The sequence below is a fragment of the Danio rerio genome, chromosome 21 (assembly GCF_049306965.1).
Source record: "Danio rerio strain Tuebingen ecotype United States chromosome 21, GRCz12tu, whole genome shotgun sequence".
In the NCBI taxonomy this organism is placed as follows: domain Eukaryota; kingdom Metazoa; phylum Chordata; class Actinopteri; order Cypriniformes; family Danionidae; genus Danio; species Danio rerio.
Window position 1 is genome coordinate 14,741,506 of NC_133196.1, and position 17,137 is coordinate 14,758,642.

At 31.1% G+C, this 17,137-nt stretch overlaps 1 protein-coding gene across 3 annotated transcripts in view; it reads left to right on the top strand.

Moving 5' to 3' along the window:
* The window catches only part of camkk2 (calcium/calmodulin-dependent protein kinase kinase 2), a 74,561-nt gene that overhangs the window by 33,947 nt on the left and 23,477 nt on the right, over positions 1 to 17,137 (top strand). For 2 of the 3 annotated variants that reach the window (XM_073935072.1, XM_073935071.1), the window contains exons 3-9: positions 3,836 to 3,883; positions 7,548 to 7,601; positions 10,963 to 11,014; positions 11,210 to 11,343; positions 13,859 to 13,895; positions 14,033 to 14,054; positions 14,146 to 14,234. In XM_073935072.1, the coding sequence (XP_073791173.1) occupies positions 3,836 to 3,883; positions 7,548 to 7,601; positions 10,963 to 11,014; positions 11,210 to 11,343; positions 13,859 to 13,895; positions 14,033 to 14,054; positions 14,146 to 14,234 (436 nt within the window). Of the gene's footprint in view, positions 1 to 3,835; positions 3,884 to 6,222; positions 7,073 to 7,135; positions 7,602 to 10,962; positions 11,015 to 11,209; positions 11,344 to 13,858; positions 13,896 to 14,032; positions 14,055 to 14,145; positions 14,235 to 17,137 lie in introns of those variants that run through there. The other variant, XM_073935073.1, reaches the window with a different exon arrangement.

A 17,137-nucleotide genomic window follows, 5' to 3' on the forward strand; every position in this document is an offset into this window, starting at 1 on the left:
AAATTTATGGGTTCATTGAATTTATATCATGTTAAACTGTTACTTAATACAGCTTGCATAACTAAAAATTAAGGCAACCAGGATTTTTTTTACAGTGTGCAGGACTTTATGAATGAACAGTGTGGTTTTATTATTTCTCAAATGCTGCACATTTATTTCTCAAATGTGTGTTTTTAAATGACTGAACTCAAAAACAAAAACTTATATAAACAAATACTTAAAACAAATAGCAAATCAAATATTTAAATAAATAATTGAAGTCTCTCAATTCAAGGATAAATCATTGACAACCCCCCCCCCCCCCCCCCCCCCCAAATAAATCATTTAAAGGCATAGTTTATCAAAAAATGAAAATTTTCTCACTATTTACTCTTCCTTTAGTGGTTCTAAACCTTTATGAGTTTCTTTGTTCTGTTAAACACTAAAGAAGATATTTCGAGGAATGCTGAAAACCTGTAACCATTGACTCATTTTGATATTTTTATGAATGAACAGTGTACATTTATTATTTCTCAAATGCTGCACAATTATTTGTAAAATTAAAACGTGTGTTGTTAAATTGCTGAACACGGCTGCAATTTTAAAACAAATTGCAAATCAATTTTTTTTTAAATAAATAATACAAATAATTTAAGTATCTTAATTTAAATGTAAATCATTGTAAAATCGGATATGATTAAAAGGGATAGTTTACCAAAAAATGAAAATTCACTCACTATTTACTTTTCTTCAAGTGTTTCTGAACCTTTAAGAGTTTCTTTCTTCTGTTGGACACTAAAGAAGATATTTTGAGGAATGCTGAAACCTGTAACTATTGACTTCCATAGTAGGAAAAATACTATTTTTTGGCCGACATAAAAAAGAAAGAAACTCATAATGGTTTTAAACAACTATAGGGTGAGTAAATGATAACAGAATTATCACATTTGGGTGAACTCACTTTAATGCATGCACAAGCAGGTTTGGAAGTGTGGGAACGCTGTTAGGAAAGTAGTGGGCAACTGATATTGATTTCTTTTATTTTGACAGCTGATGTTGGTTTGTTAAGCGTAATAGACTGATAGATAGCTCTCTCTCTCTATAGCTATGACAAAAAGAAAGAAAGCTTAAATTTTCTTACTCTAGATTTATAATTAATGTGTTAATAATCATGTGTTACAATATAGGTTTTGTTTTATTTTGTACTACTAATCGCATGTCTTACATTCGTCTTAATCTAAAATTAAAACATGGACATTTCGAGTGTCATGTTTCAGACATGTTTATATATTCATTTTTAGACAACACTATACCATTGTGTTAACTTTAGACGAGTTAAGGAATCAATATTTAGTGGAATGATCCTGATTTTAAAAATAAAATAAATACATAAAAATAATGGTAGCTCAGTGGTTAGCACTGTCGCCTCACAGCAAGAAGGTCGCTGGTTTGAGCCCCGGCTTGGACAGTTGGCATTTCTGTGTGGAGTTCGCATGTTCTCCCCGTGTTGGAGTGGGTTTCCTCTGGGTGCTCTGATTTCCCCCACAGTGCATAAGACATGTGCTATATGTGAATTGAATGAACTAAATTGGCCACTGTGAATGAGTGTGTATGGGTGTTTCCCAGTACAAGGCTGCAGCTGGAAGGGTATCCGCTATGTAAAACAGCAGAAATATGCTGGCATAGTTGGTGGTTCATTCCACTGTAGCGACCCCTGATGGATAAAGGGACTAAGCCAAGGGAAAATGAATGAATGAATAAATAAATAAATAATTAATTAAAAATGCTAAAAAGAAAAAGAAGACAACAAATGCACAAAATGGCAAAATGTTGCTGTGGTTACCACTATTTTAATCACAATCTTGTGAGTCTGCACTCCCATTGAATAATAATTTAGGGAACTCGAAAGTTTACAGCAGCCCTTGATTCAGTAATCCTATTATAGTACTTCTGTTAAAAAATATTAAAAAGGAATAATCACTGTGACCACCAGAGCACTCAGTAATCTGACAGCAATTTGTACTTGAAATGCGAGTGCAAATTTTGCATATAGTCCACATTGAATATGACATGAATACAAAATTAAATCTTTATTTGACATTCAAAGACTTAATTATGTGATATGCTTGCTGAATGCTGGCAGTTGGGAAGAAAGCATGGCATAGAACTTACCTTTTTATTACTAATAACAGCAAAGCAAAATCTATAATTCGCACATACTGTTGTTTATTAGCTAGGTTTGACCGTTCTGACTGTCAAATATACTGTTAAATATACTGTTATAAACGAACATAAACCAGTGAACACAGAGAATGCAAACTTAGCCGCTGGTGTTTTAACTCTTAAAATAAAAGTCCCATCGACTGTCAAAAAAAACACACACTCACCAAATAAAGAAAAACTTAATAAATAATAATAAAGATTATTTTAAAAATGCTAAATATCAGCCTATATATAGACTATATAAACCAGAGATGCCCAAACTAGGGCCTGCAGGCTAAAGTTGGCCTATGGTAACCTTTGATTTGGCCCTATGTCCCATTTGAGAAGAGAGGGATAATGATGAGGAGGGTTGGTTAGGGCGAATATTGCAGACTGAGATCATCATTTTAAATTTAATGTAAGCTTTTGCCCATTTTGTTTTGTAAAAATGTAAATGCTGTCACTCGACGGATATATGGCAATGCACAAGACATCAGCGAGCGAATCAAATCAATGGCACATGCAGCTTAGTGTCTTCAGCATTAAACTCCATTGTGTTGTTAATGGGATTGTTTATGTTTTGGAGTGACTTCACAACAACTTGGTGAATATGAGTGGCCCAGCCAAAGCCCAGATCTAAAGCCTATTGAACATCTCTGGAGAGATCTGAATATGGATGTACACCATCACTTCCCATTTAACCTGATAGAGCTTGATTCCCAAAGACAGGTGTGCCAAGCGTGTGGCATCATATTTAAAAAGACTCGAGGCTGTAATTGCTGCTAAAGGTGCATCAACAAAGTATTGACCAAAGGCTGTGAGTGTGAATACTTAAGTACATGTGACCCCTGCTTTAAGTGGTTTAAAAATCTTAAGTTTTTTTTTTTTCTGTTGAACGAAAAAGAGGATATTTTAAAGAATGTTGGAAACCGGTAACCATTGACTTCCATAGTAGGAAATAAATACTATGGAAACCAATACTTACTGGTTTTCAACTATCTTCTATTGTGTTCAACAGAATAAAAACATTATTTTTAGTAACAACAAATGAAAGATGAGTAAATGATAGAATTTTACTTCTTAAAAGAGCTGTCGCTTTAATACAGCTTATCTTTGTGGACATCACAATGGCTGTGTAAGATTATATAATTAAAGTAGCAGAAAAAACGAATAGAATTCTGTGACCTAAGATAATTTGAGCTGCTTTTGCGAACAAAAAAATGATGTTGTCTTTTGAGAAGCACATTTCCTTTTCTTCATTCTCTGCACTTCTCCACGTCTTCACAGTCAAGGTTGAGAGGTTTTGTAAGGTAAGGTTACAGACAGGTGCATTTACCTTCCTCTTAATGGCGCTTGTTAAGAAAAAGCTCCCCTGTAGATGCTTCTGCTTCTCCATTAGGATGAGAAATCAGCAGTAAATGCGTGTAGTTTTTAGTTAGTGTACTTTTATCCCGGCTCATGTACTCCCTGTAGTACTTCTCTTGCTTAAGGCTTTTGATTCTTGAAGAGAGAATCAAGTTTGCGTTCGCTGTGATCTTTGGTTACGCTGGATGAAATATAGTTGTCCATCTACTGTATATAGCCAGTACTGTATAGGTTAGTATAAAAAAGCCCAGTGGTATTGATTGATGTTGTTTGTCTTTTATTCCAAAAGGACTGCGTGCAGCTCAACCAGTACAAGCTGAAAGATGAGATCGGAAAGGTATGTTTATTTTTCATTTATTATTCATGCATTGATCATTTCCTGCTGAGAGACTGAGATGATTGAACACTGTGGAAGAACTACAGTTAATAATAATTGCAGTAAATAATAATTTCAGAACTATACAGTTATAATAATAAAATAATAGTAATAATAATAACAGGAAGAATAAAATAATAGTAATAATAATAACGATAAAATATTAATAACAATAAAATAATAGTAATAATAAAAATAAAAATAATAATAAAATAATAGTAATAATAATAATAATATTGTTATTATTATTGTTATTATTATTGTTGTTGTTGTTATTTAAGAAGTAGGAAACATGAGGCATTATATACTAGGGTTGGGTGATTAATCGAAAAGTAATCGATATCGACATTCAGAATCTATAATCAATCAAATTTTTCCAGGTAAATTTTTTTCATTTACTTTCTGTACCGTGTGAGTCACACGACACAATTTGTTGAAGGCTGATTCATACTTCTCTATAGGTATGGTCTGACGTAGTCTTCGTGCAGTAGCATATTCGCGCAGCTCTCAAAAAATGTACCTATACGTTGCACGTTTGAACTACATTGACGATGATTAGAAGCTGCGTCAGAAAAGCTTTGAAATGGCATATTTTCTATTACAATAAAATTATTATTTACAAAAAAATATTTGTTTACAGAAGATTAAAGAAGTGCACTGTTTAAAGTGTTATTTACAGGATATACAAGAGTTATTTTATTTAGAAGCTTTTTTCTACTTTAATATGGAAAACATAATAATAATAATAATAATAATAATAAATTTTGTTTCCAAAAATTTATTTTCCCTTTAAGAAAATAAAGTTTTTTTTTAATGTTTGTTGTATGCAATGTGTGTTTTAATTTCAGTTGTTCATCGTTGAAGTAAATAATCATAGATAGTTAATAGTGTGTGTATCCTTCAATTGTTTCAAAATCAGGCAATGCACCCTTCATTCAAAAATCTCTCACTCGTAATATGTGAGCATATTTACTGTACAAAACCTGTCAGTGAACAATGTGGGCAAAAGCATAAAAAATAAATTAAATAATCGTTCATTAATCGTGATCAAGTTAAAAGGTTCAATTAATCGAGATTTTATATATATATATATATATATATATATATATATATATATATATATATATATATATATATAATTAATTCATATTCTTTCGGCTTAGTCTCTTTTTTTAATCAGGGGTCGCCACAGTGAAATGAACAGTCAACTTATCCAGCATATGTTTTACGCAGTGGATGCCCTTCCAGCTGCAACCCTGTACTGGCAAACACCCATACATTCTCATTCACGCATACTCATACACTACAGCCAATTTAGTTAATCCAATTCACCTGTAGCGCAGGTTTTTGGACTGTGGGGGAAACCGGAGCACCTGGAGGAAACCCACACCAACATGGGGAGAACATGCAAACTCCACACAGAATTGCCAACTGACCCAGCCGGAAATCGAACCAATGACCTTCTTGCTGTGAGGCGACATTTCTAACCACTAAGCCACCCTGTCACCCCAGTACATAACATTTTACTATTTAATTTGCAAGAGACTATTAATCAGCTTAAAGTGCAATTTAAAAACTTAATTAAGTCAGGATAAGTTAGTTTAATTAAGAAAGTCAACAGTTTTTCTGTTATTTATTGATGAAAGCATGGGTGTCACGGTGGCGCAGTGGGTAGCACAATCGCCTCACAGCAAGAAGGTTGCTGGTTCGAGCCTTGGCTGGGTCAGTTGGTATTTCTGTGTGGAGTTTGCATGTCCTCCTCATGTTGGGGTGCTCCGGTTTCCCCCACAGTTCAGAGACATGCGCTACAAGTGAATTGGGTAAGTCAAGTTGGCCGTAGTGTATGTGTGCGAATTCAAAAGTGTATTGGTGTTGGGTTGTTGCTGGAAGGGCATCCGCTGTGCAAAACAAATGCTGGATAAGTTGGTGGTTCATTCCGCTGTGGCGGCTACTGATTAATAAAGGGACTAAGCCGAAAAGTAAATGAATGAATGAATATTAATGAAAGCACCATGGTTTTCTCGTCACTGAACCAAAGTACCATGTTATTAGTTTTTCCCTAGAAGGAATAAAATAGGATAAGAGCATGTAATAAATTGAATACTGAGTAATGGAGCAGTGTGATCGTGATAGAAAGGAGCAGTGAAGTGTTTTCACTGTTGCTGTTCCACTAAACTTCATCTCTGGTCGAGGCCATGGAAAACTGTCAGCTTGGAGGAGGAGGAGGAGATTCCTGCTCCGCTCTCATCTCTGTCTGAGCGGCGGATTCCCTGCTGGAACACCAATCTGCTCTCCCAGCTGGACCTGTGTGTGTGTGTGTGTGTGTGTGTGTGTGTGTGCGTGCGTGCGTGTGTGTGTGTGCGTGTGTGTTTGTGCTCATATTTGGATTGAGTTTGTGTGGTATGAGAGTTTGTATATGTGCGGTGTTTTTTGTGTGCAGTGTTTGTGCGTGCATGTGTATTTATGTGTAGGTGTGTATGTGTGTGTGTATGTTTGTGTGTGGTATGAGAGTGTTTGTGTGTGGGGGTTTGTGTGTGTGTTTGTTTACACATGCATGTGTTTGTGTGTGTGTGTGTGGGAGTGCTTGTATTTCTAATGAGTGTGGGTTTGTGTCTGTGTGTGGTGTTTGTGTGTACATGTGTGTGCATGTGTAGTTGTGTTTATGTGTGTGGTGTATGTTTGTGGTATGAGAGTTTTTGTGTGTGCGCGCGTGTGTGTGTGTTTTTGCGTGCATGTGTTTTTTTGTGTATGTGTCTGTCCGTGTTTGTGTGCCTGTTTGTGTATGGGGTGTTTCTGTGTGTGTTTATGCGTGCATGTGGGTTTATGTGTAGCCGCGTGTGTGTGGTACAGTATGTATGTGTTTTTATTTGTTTCTGGTATGTGAAGTTGTGTTGTATGAGAGTGTGTGTCCATGATAGTGTGTTAGTGTGTGTGTATTTGTTTGTGTGTGTGTGTTTGGTATGAGAGCGTTTGTGTGTTTGTGCATGTGTGTAGTTTGCGCACACATGTGGTATGTGTGTGTGTGTGTGTGTTTTATTGGCTGTGTGTTTGTGTGTGTGGTATGTGGTATGAAAGTGTTTGTGTATATGTGTGTCTGTGTTTGTATTGGGTGTGTGTGTATGGTATGAGAGTGTATGTGCATGTGTGTTTGTGTTTGTGTTTGTTTGTGTATGTGTTTGTGTTTTTTGTGTGTGTGTTTGTGTATGTGTGTAGTTTGCGCACACGTGGTGTGTGTTTTGTGTGTGTGTGTGTGTGTGTGTGTTATTGGCTATGTGTTTGTGTGTGTTTGGTTATAGAGTGTTTGTTTGTGCATGTGTGTTTGTGTATTTATGGTATGTGGTATGAGAGTGTTTGTGTGTGTGTGTGTGTGTGCGCGTGCATGCTTGTGTGCGTGTGCGTGTGTGTTGGAGACTGAGCAGAAGTGGAATTATGACAGTCTATGGACTTGATCACCGGCTGTTGCTTTGCTGGCTGGGTTTGCTTTGCCTGTTCTCCAGTTAATCAAACGGCACAAATGTTTGGCTGCTTTGGCTTCCTGATTCCCTCCGTTACTGCATGTTTGCGCTGTATTCTGATCCCTATGCAGGTTGTCTTGACTGACACACACCTTGTTTTTCTGATAAAGGGCTCCTATGGAGTTGTCAAGCTGGCGTATAATGAAGACGACAACACATACTATGTGAGTAATGCTTGTTCTCCAGTCATTCAGTTGAAGTCAGATATTCAGCCCTCCTGAATATCTTTCCCCAATTTCTGTTTAACATGAAGATTTTTTCAACACATTTCTAAACATACACTATATTTTACTAGATATTTTTCAAGACACTAGTATTCAGCTTAAAGTGCCATTTAAAGGCCCAACTAGGTTAATTAGGCAAGTTAGGGTAATTAGGCAAATCATTGTACACTCTCTGGCCACTTTATTAGGTACACCTTGCTAGTACAGAGTTGGATCCCCTTTTGCCTTCAAGACTGCCTTAATCATTCGTAGCATAGATTCAACAAGGTACTGGAAATATTCCACAGAGATTTTGGCCCATATTGACATGATAGCATCATGCAGTTGCTTCAGATTTGACGGCTGCACATCTCCTGTTCCACCAAATCCACAAGGTGCTCTATTGGATCGAGTCTGGTGACTGTGGAGGCCATTTGAGTAGAGTGAACTCATTGTCATGTTCAAGAAACCAGTCTGAGATGATTCACACTTTAGGACCTGGTGTGGTCTTCTGCTGCTGTAGGTCATCTGCCTCAAGGTTGGACGTGTTGTGTAATCAGATATGCTCTTCGGCATACCTCAGTTGTAACAGTTGTTATTTGAGTTACTGTTGCCTTTCTATCAGCTCAAACCAGTCTGGCCATTCTCCTCTGACCTCTCGCATAACAAGGCATTTGATACCACAGAACTGCCGCTCACTGGATATTTTCTCTTTATCAGACCATTTTCTGTAAACCCTAGAGGTGGTTGTGCGTGAAAATCCCATTAGATCAGCAGTTTCTGAAAAACTTAAACTAAATCACCTTTCTTCCCCATTATGATGTTTAGATTGAATTGCAACAGATCGTCTTGACCATGTCTGCATGACTAAATGCATCGAGTTGCTGCCATGTGATTGCCTGATTAATTTGCGTTAACAAGCAGTTGACAGGTGTACCTAATAAAGTGGCCTGTGAGTGCATAACAATGGTTTGTTCTGTAGACTATCAAAAAAATATAGCTTAAGGGGGCTAATAATTTCGACTTTAAAATGTATTTAAAAAATGTAAAACTGCTTTTATTCTAGGCAAAATCAAACAAATAAGACTTTCTTAAGAGGAAAAAATATTTTAGGAAATACTGTAAAAAATCCTTTGCTCTGTTGAACAGCATTTGGAAAATATTTGAAAAAGAAAATTCACAAGAGGGTTAAAAATTTTAACTTCAGCTGTATATATACTGCACGCACTCTTGACATGAGTTTAATCTTTGATGAAAGTGAAGAGCAAACATCCTGGTGTTACCTTCAGTAGTAATAAAGTGCTCATAAATACTGTAGCAGTCACAAGAAATTATAAGCAACGTTTATTCAGCCAAAAATGGAAAAGTTTTACCTTTTAAAAAATTTTTGCATTTACACATCCATGAAAATGACCAAAAACACAGTATCATGTACATGCCAGGCCAGTATTTAGCGCTGTCACCTTGATAGTAGACAGTTCCTTTAAGGAAGTGACGATGTATTGTCAGCGCTGTATGAGTTTGCAGTAAATCCACATTTCGTTGATGAAGTGTTGGGAAACACTTAAGCGACAGCAACACTACTAGGTATTCCCCCATTGTTGTGTTTGTTTGGGCTTTTTTTGATTCACACTCCCCTAAACACCTAGTATGCACATTAGTGGCAACATCATTTTTAGGCTTTTTTTTTGTTTTGTTTTCATGTTTTTGACTAAAAAGAGTTTTAAGTTTACTGTTTTTTGCATTTTAGCTGTTTTGTACAGAAAAGAGCTTTAGTTATGGATCCTTTATGTTTTTGTGTTTTTTGCAATTTCACAGATGATGATGGGCAACTTGGAACTATTAACTATCCATTTTTTGAAATTTTATTTGTTTATTTATTTGTTTTACTTTTTGTGCCAAAGATTTTATAAATAGTTTTATTGTAATGTATTCTAATTATTTTGATAATGATTATAAAATGTTGTGATATTAGTAATCATAATAATAGATTTAAAGATTGTTTTATTATTATTTTTTAAATAGTAATAATTTTAGTTTCAAAATAATAATAATAATAATAGTAGTAATTATTATTATTATTATTATTATTATTATTATTATTATTACTATTTTACAATTAAATATTATTACTATTTCAGATTTTTATTCATCATCATCATAATAATAATCATAATAGATTTTAACATTGGTTTATCAATTTAAAAATGTTAAATAGTAATAATTTAGTATAATAATAATAATAATAATAATAATTATTATTATTATTACTATTATAAAATTAAATATTACTGTTTCATATTTTTTCATCGTCATAATAATCATCATAATAAAGGATTTTAACATTGGTTTATTATTTAAATTGTCAAATAACAACAACAACTACAACAACAACAATAATAATAATAATAATAATTATTATTATTATTATTATTGTTATTATTATTATTATTGTTGCTGTTGTTGTTGTTATTATGATTATTATGCAATAAAATATTATTACTATTTCACATTTTCATAATAATAATAATAATAATAATAATAATAATAATAATAATAATTATACTAGATTTAAAAAATGTGTATTAGTAATATATAATTTTATACTTCTACTATTACTTTTTCTTCTATTTATAATAATAATAATAAGAAGAAGAATAATAATAATAATTATTATTATTATTATTATTATAATTATTATTTAATAAATATATTAAGCATATAACAAATATGTTAAAAAAAACAAAAAACAAAAACAAAAAAATCTTTTATTTCAGTTTGTGGTCAAGGCAATGTTTCTCATTTAGTTTGACTTATTGTACTAAAAATAACAAAAACTGAAATATATACATTTATTTTGGTATTAATTTTAAAATGAGCTTTGTTTCATTTGCCTGGCATTCATTGTTTGGATGTATAACTATTTCTGGTTTATCGCATCATAATACCAGGGTTAGTATAAAATATATTGTAGAAAATTAAATAAGCTCGTTTCAGCTTGTTGTCAAGAGGGTCATTCCCAGTCTTTTATTTTAATGTAACTAAAAGTGGGATTTAGAAAACAAACAAAGAAAAAAAATATAAAATTACATTAACCTTAAAATGAAAACACTAAATACAAAAATAAAGAAAAAATATATAATAAACAATCTATAATAACCCAATGTAAAAAAAATAATAATAATAATTTTCTTGTCTTTATTTAATCTTCATTGTCTAGTAGAGTGGTACTGGTGTCAGTGGTGTTTGTGGAATGGGGCATATGTCAGTAATGATTGTGGCTTTCTGCTCTCACTCTCCTCATTCTCACTGCTCTCCACAGGCCATGAAAGTGCTGTCCAAGAAGCGGCTGATGAGACAGGCTGGCTTCCCGCGTAAGTGTCTGCTTTAAAGCAGATGGAGAGCTCAGCGGGACTTGTGTATGTGTATGTGTGTGCGAGTGTGTGTGTGTGTGTGTGTGTGTGTGACAGTGTGTGCCTGTGAGTGTGTGAAGCCGTAGTTCATCATCTATCAGACTGCCCAATACTTCAACCTTTAACACGATTTCTTTTTGTACTGCTGTAAAACAGGCAGACCTCCACCTCGCGGGGCGAAATCAGCCCCTGAGGGCCCTCCACAGCCCAAAGGACCACTGGAGCGTGTTTACCAGGAGATTGCAATTCTCAAGAAGCTGGATCACCCCAATGTGGTGAAGCTGGTGGAGGTGAGGGATTCTGAAGTGTTTTCACAGACTCCAGTCAGAGCGAAGTGTGTCGTTTTTGTGCCACCAGCGCCACCATGTGGAATGAAAATATAATTGTGTTCAAACAGGTTTCCCACAGTTCCAGCGAGACACATTTGAAGTTTAATTGTAACAAATAATTATAATAATCAAATTTGGATAAGTTCACAAAACATGATTATTATTTATTTATTAACTATTATTTTTTATGACTAACAGAATTATTATTCAAATTAATATTGTTATTAAAATTATTATTATAATAAACTTTAATCATTATTACGATGAGTATTATTATTCCAAATATAATTATAATTATTTTTTTATTATTATTAATATATATTATTATTATTATTATTATTTATATATATATATATATATATATATATATATATATATATATATATATATATATATATATATATATATATATATGTATGTATGTATGTATGTATGTTATTAAAATTACTATTACTGTAAAAACTATAATCAATATTATTATTATTGTTGTTAGCGACACATTTTCAGTTCAATTATAAATTAATCATATGTGGATTGTAGTATAAGTTTGAATAAATTCACATAAAATTATTATTTATTTATTTAAAATTATTGTACTAATATTAACAAAATAATTATAATGATGATTATTATTATTAATATTATTATTAACAAAATTACTATTATTAGATTAACTATTATTATTATTATTAAATAGATTATTATTATCAATATTATTGTAACTAAAATTATGATTATAATTTTTTTATTATTGTTATTATTAACAATTATTACAATTATAATTAGATATATTATTGTTATTAAAATTATTATTATAAAAACTATAATCGTTGTTGTTGTTGTTTTTAACTAATTATTATTATTATTAAAGATATTATATTATTATAAATTAATCAGGATTTATTATTTATTAGGATAATATAATTATAATTGAATATATTGTTGTTAATAAAATTATAATTATAAAAGCTATTATTATTATTATTATTATTATTGTTATTTTTATTAACAAAATTATTATTGTTATTAAAGTGACATTATTCAGATGTGGATGTGGAATGTATTATAAGTTTGAATTAATTCACATAACATGATTATAAGTTATTTATTTACTATTATTGTATCATTTATTAACAAAATTATTATTCAAATTATTCAAATTGTTATTAAAGTTTTTATTATTAAAATATATTATTGTTATCAAAATTATTATTATTAAAGTTATAATTGTTATTATAATTATTAATAATAAAATACAATTTTATTATAAAAAACTTTTAATAAAAAAAACTTTTATCATTATTATGATAATTATTATTATAAAAAATACAATTATCATTTTTATTTATTATGATGATTATTATTGTTGTTATTAACAAAATTATGATATTTATTATTAACAAAATTATGATGATTATTTATATTGTTATAATTGAATATTGTTATTAATATTAACAAAATTATTACTATTACATTAATTATTATAATTGAAATGTAATATTATTATTGTTATTGACAAAATATGATTATGATTATGATTATTATTATCACTATTATTATTATTATTATTATTATTATTATTATTATTATTATTATTATTATTATTATTATTATTATTAATAATAATAATAATAATATTAACAAAACATTTAGTATTATAATTATAATTGAATATATTATTGTTAATAAAATTATTATTATTATAAAAACTATAATCATTATTATTGTTATTATTATTGTCACACAATTATTATTGTCACACATAAGTTACATTATTCAGACGTGGATGTGGAATGTATGATAAGTTTGAATAAATTCACATAAAATTATTATTATTAGTAGTAAAATATGGATTATTATTATTAACAAAATAATTATAAAAACTACCATTATTACTATAATAATAAAATAATAATAATAATAATAATAATAATAATAATAATAATAATAATTATTATTATTATTATTAATATTATTAAATATAATACAGTTTGTGGAATTTTGTTTACTGCAAAAATATAAATAAAAAAATCTAACAAAAAGTTTAGGATGTATAAAATGTTTATATTTTTATATAAATCTTTATTTGCAGTGCACTGCTATATACTGTGATGCTATAAAGCATTGCAATCCTTACCATAAATAGAAAACAGAAAAAACTGTGTAGGTACAATTATACATGACCACCATTATTAACCTTGACTGAAATAACCACAGTTCATTTCCTCTATTTTTATACATTCTATTGAAATCTAAATTAAAACTGTCACGTCATCATATTTAAACAGCTTGTAGTGAAATGGTACCTACGAATGTCCTGTTATATAAAAATAATAACTACAGAGTACAAAAGTAGTTTATGAAGTGAAGTGTGCATTTGTGCATGTATTCAAGGGCTATGGGCAAAATGTGTGTGTGTTTTCATTCCCTCATCTAAACAGTATGCCATTTTTTTTTGTTTTGCTTTTTCCCGCAGGTGTTGGATGATCCAAGCGAGGACCATCTGTACATGGGTAAGTCTGGCCACACACTCATCCTCTCGGCAGATGCCACACACTTCCACACACTTTTTTTTTCCATGCTAAATGTATGTGAAAATGGAGAAGCTGATGCACGACAGCCTGACTCTGTTTCCTGTGTGTTTTCGCAGTGTTTGAGCTTGTCAAGCGAGGGTGAGTGACATCTTATTCCTGACTGCAGTGTCACTCTGACAGAGAAGCTGTGGCTCACTGGCTGCGTGTCTGTGTGTGTTTGTGTTTGTAGAGCCGTGATGGAGGTTCCTACTGATAAGCCTCTGGATGAGGACCAGGCCCGCTTCTACTTCCAGGACCTGCTGAGAGGAATCGAATACTGTGAGTCTGGGAATTCAGCTGAAGTTAATGCTTTGTGGAGCGATCAATACTCATGAGTGGTGCGAGGAGATGCAGATAAAAGGCCACAATGCCCTCATACCATTTACTTGTCTTGTGGAGCCAAGAGTTTTATATCGAGCCAGAGTAAACTTTTGTTCTTAGAACCGATTCTGACAAAGACATGTCCGTCTTACATAGTAGTGTTTTTTTTTATTATTTATAAATTTCACTGTTTTCAGTTTATTTAATTGTTTGTTTATTATTTATCCATTAGCTTTATTTATTATTTGGATTAGCTGTTATTGCTAATATATATATATATATATATGACACACACACACACACACACACACACACACACACACACATATGAGCAATATCACATGAGTAGCAGTGTGATTTGGCTGTATATCCGCACTGGTGGGAGGTGTGTGTTGGCTTGAGGCTGCTAGACCGAGTGCCTTGGTGTCCCACCAGTGACAATAAACAGCCACATTACACTGCTACGAGTGTGATATTGCAATTGTACAACAGTTTGACAGCATAATCGTGTGTATAAAAAAGAAAATCAAGCACAGAGAGTCTAAAAAACCTTTTTGTAAGAGGAACTACTTTCTTCCGCCATTCATTTGCATCTGCAGCTGACCGTCAGAACAGCCAGTGCTATTTTACCAACGTCACTTTAAAGCTAGTGTTTAAATGTTTCTCTAGTGTAAAATCTAAAGTAATGACAAAACAGGTGATTTTGCTCACATTTTAAGATTATAAGGCTGAACGGCTTGAAAAGTCATCAGTCTACCAAGATTTCCCAGTATTTTTCTGCTGCAATCGGGAGATCACAATAATTAACCCTGGAAAAAACAATGCAAGGCAAACACTACCAGATTACATCAACTTATAAAAAAGAGATTGACTCAAATGTCACTTACCTCTTTTATAATGATTTGATCAGCTGTAGTTTGAAATTTACTGAGTTTTTCTCCCCTAAGGGCTTAATTTGCGGTCTTTGTCGGCATCCTGTAACGGAAGGTCAAACGTCTTTGCTCTGCTCAGTATGACAGGCTCATGGCCACCAACGCGCTGAATCTCTAAAATTATAAATATTTCAAAAAGGCACTATCCTTATAAATACACTGCATAGTTGCAATCTAAACATCATTCTCGCCTAAAAATGTATGTCTCAAATGTATGTTGTCCAACAGCTACAATATTTGTCATAATAGTTTGAATAACTAATTTCTAATAACTGATTTATTTTATCTTTGGCATGATGACAGTAAATAAGATTTGAGTCGATATTTTTCAAGAAACTTCTGTACAGCTTAAGTGACATTTAAAGGCTTAACTAGGTAAATTAAGTTAACTAGGCAGGTTAGAGTAATTGTGCAAGGTTTTGTATAACGATGTTTTGTTCTTTAGTTTATCGAAAAAATATATAGCTTAAAGGTGCTAATAATTTTGACCTTAAAATGGCTTTTAAAAAATTAAAAGTTGCTTTTGTTCAAGCCAAAATAAAACAAATAAGAATTTCTGCTAAAGAAAAAATATTATCAGACATACTGTGAAAATTTCCTTGCTCTGTTAAACATCATTTGGGAAATAGCTAAAAAAAGCAAGGGGGTTGCTGACTTCAACTATATATATATATATATATATATATATATATATATATATATATATATATATATATATATATATATATATATATATATATATATATATATATAGTTGAAGTCAGCACCCCCCTTGCTTTTTTTTTAGCTATTTCCCAAATGATGTTTAACAGAGCAAGGAAGTTATATATATATATATATATATATATATATATATATATATATATATATATATATATATATATATATATATATATATATATATATATATATATATATATATATATATATATATATATATATATATATATATATATATATATATAATTTGTAGATTAAAATATAATGTATTTAATAATCTATATAGTATAATATAATTAAATAATTTACTTTTTCACCTTCCATGTTTAGGCATAAAACTGGACACTTTAAATTGTTTAAATAGTATTATAATTTTAGTGCTGACCACTTAACACTTTTTGATCATTTATAAATTACTATTGTTTATAAACTACTTTAAGGTTTATTAGAACTTTTTATTACTATTTTATGTCTTCGTTTTTGAATTTTGTTTCAGTTTAGGGTAATTCAGGCATAAAATTACCTACTTAGCAACCTTTATTTTATTATTCTTTAATATTTATTATTATCTTGAATCAGTCCCTTAAACATACTTTCTGCATTAAAACATAAAACATACTGCTGTGTGTTTGTACTTCTGCTTGTACGTTTATTATATTTGTTGATATGTCAACTTTATTTATTAATTGATTAATTGTAATTGATTAATTGTATTACTAAATTAATAATTGAATTTAGCCATTTTTACCAATACATTTATATGTTTTCAAGTGTACAATTTCATTTAATATTCATGCTTTATTTTAGATATTTCAATTAATAAACAATTCATTGTTTTTTGGTACATGCCAGTATAACATTCCAATAAAAGCCAATGGATTTGGGTTTTGATTTGAAATGATTATTTCGAATAAAAAAAGTCATACACAAAACAAATCTTTAAACAAAATACATTTCAACATGGTCGAAATGGATCAGGATGAATCACAAGCTTATTATTTCCCCCACTTCATTAACACACACATCATTCGTCTATTAATTAATAACTTATTTTTTCTTTTACTTATTTTCTCTTTTTACATGAGACAAATTTTATGTAATGTAATGTAATGTAATGTGTATTTATATAGCGCATTTATTGTGTATGGCCATACACCCAAAGCGCTTTACAATCATGAGGGGGGGTCTCTCCACACCACCACCAGTGTG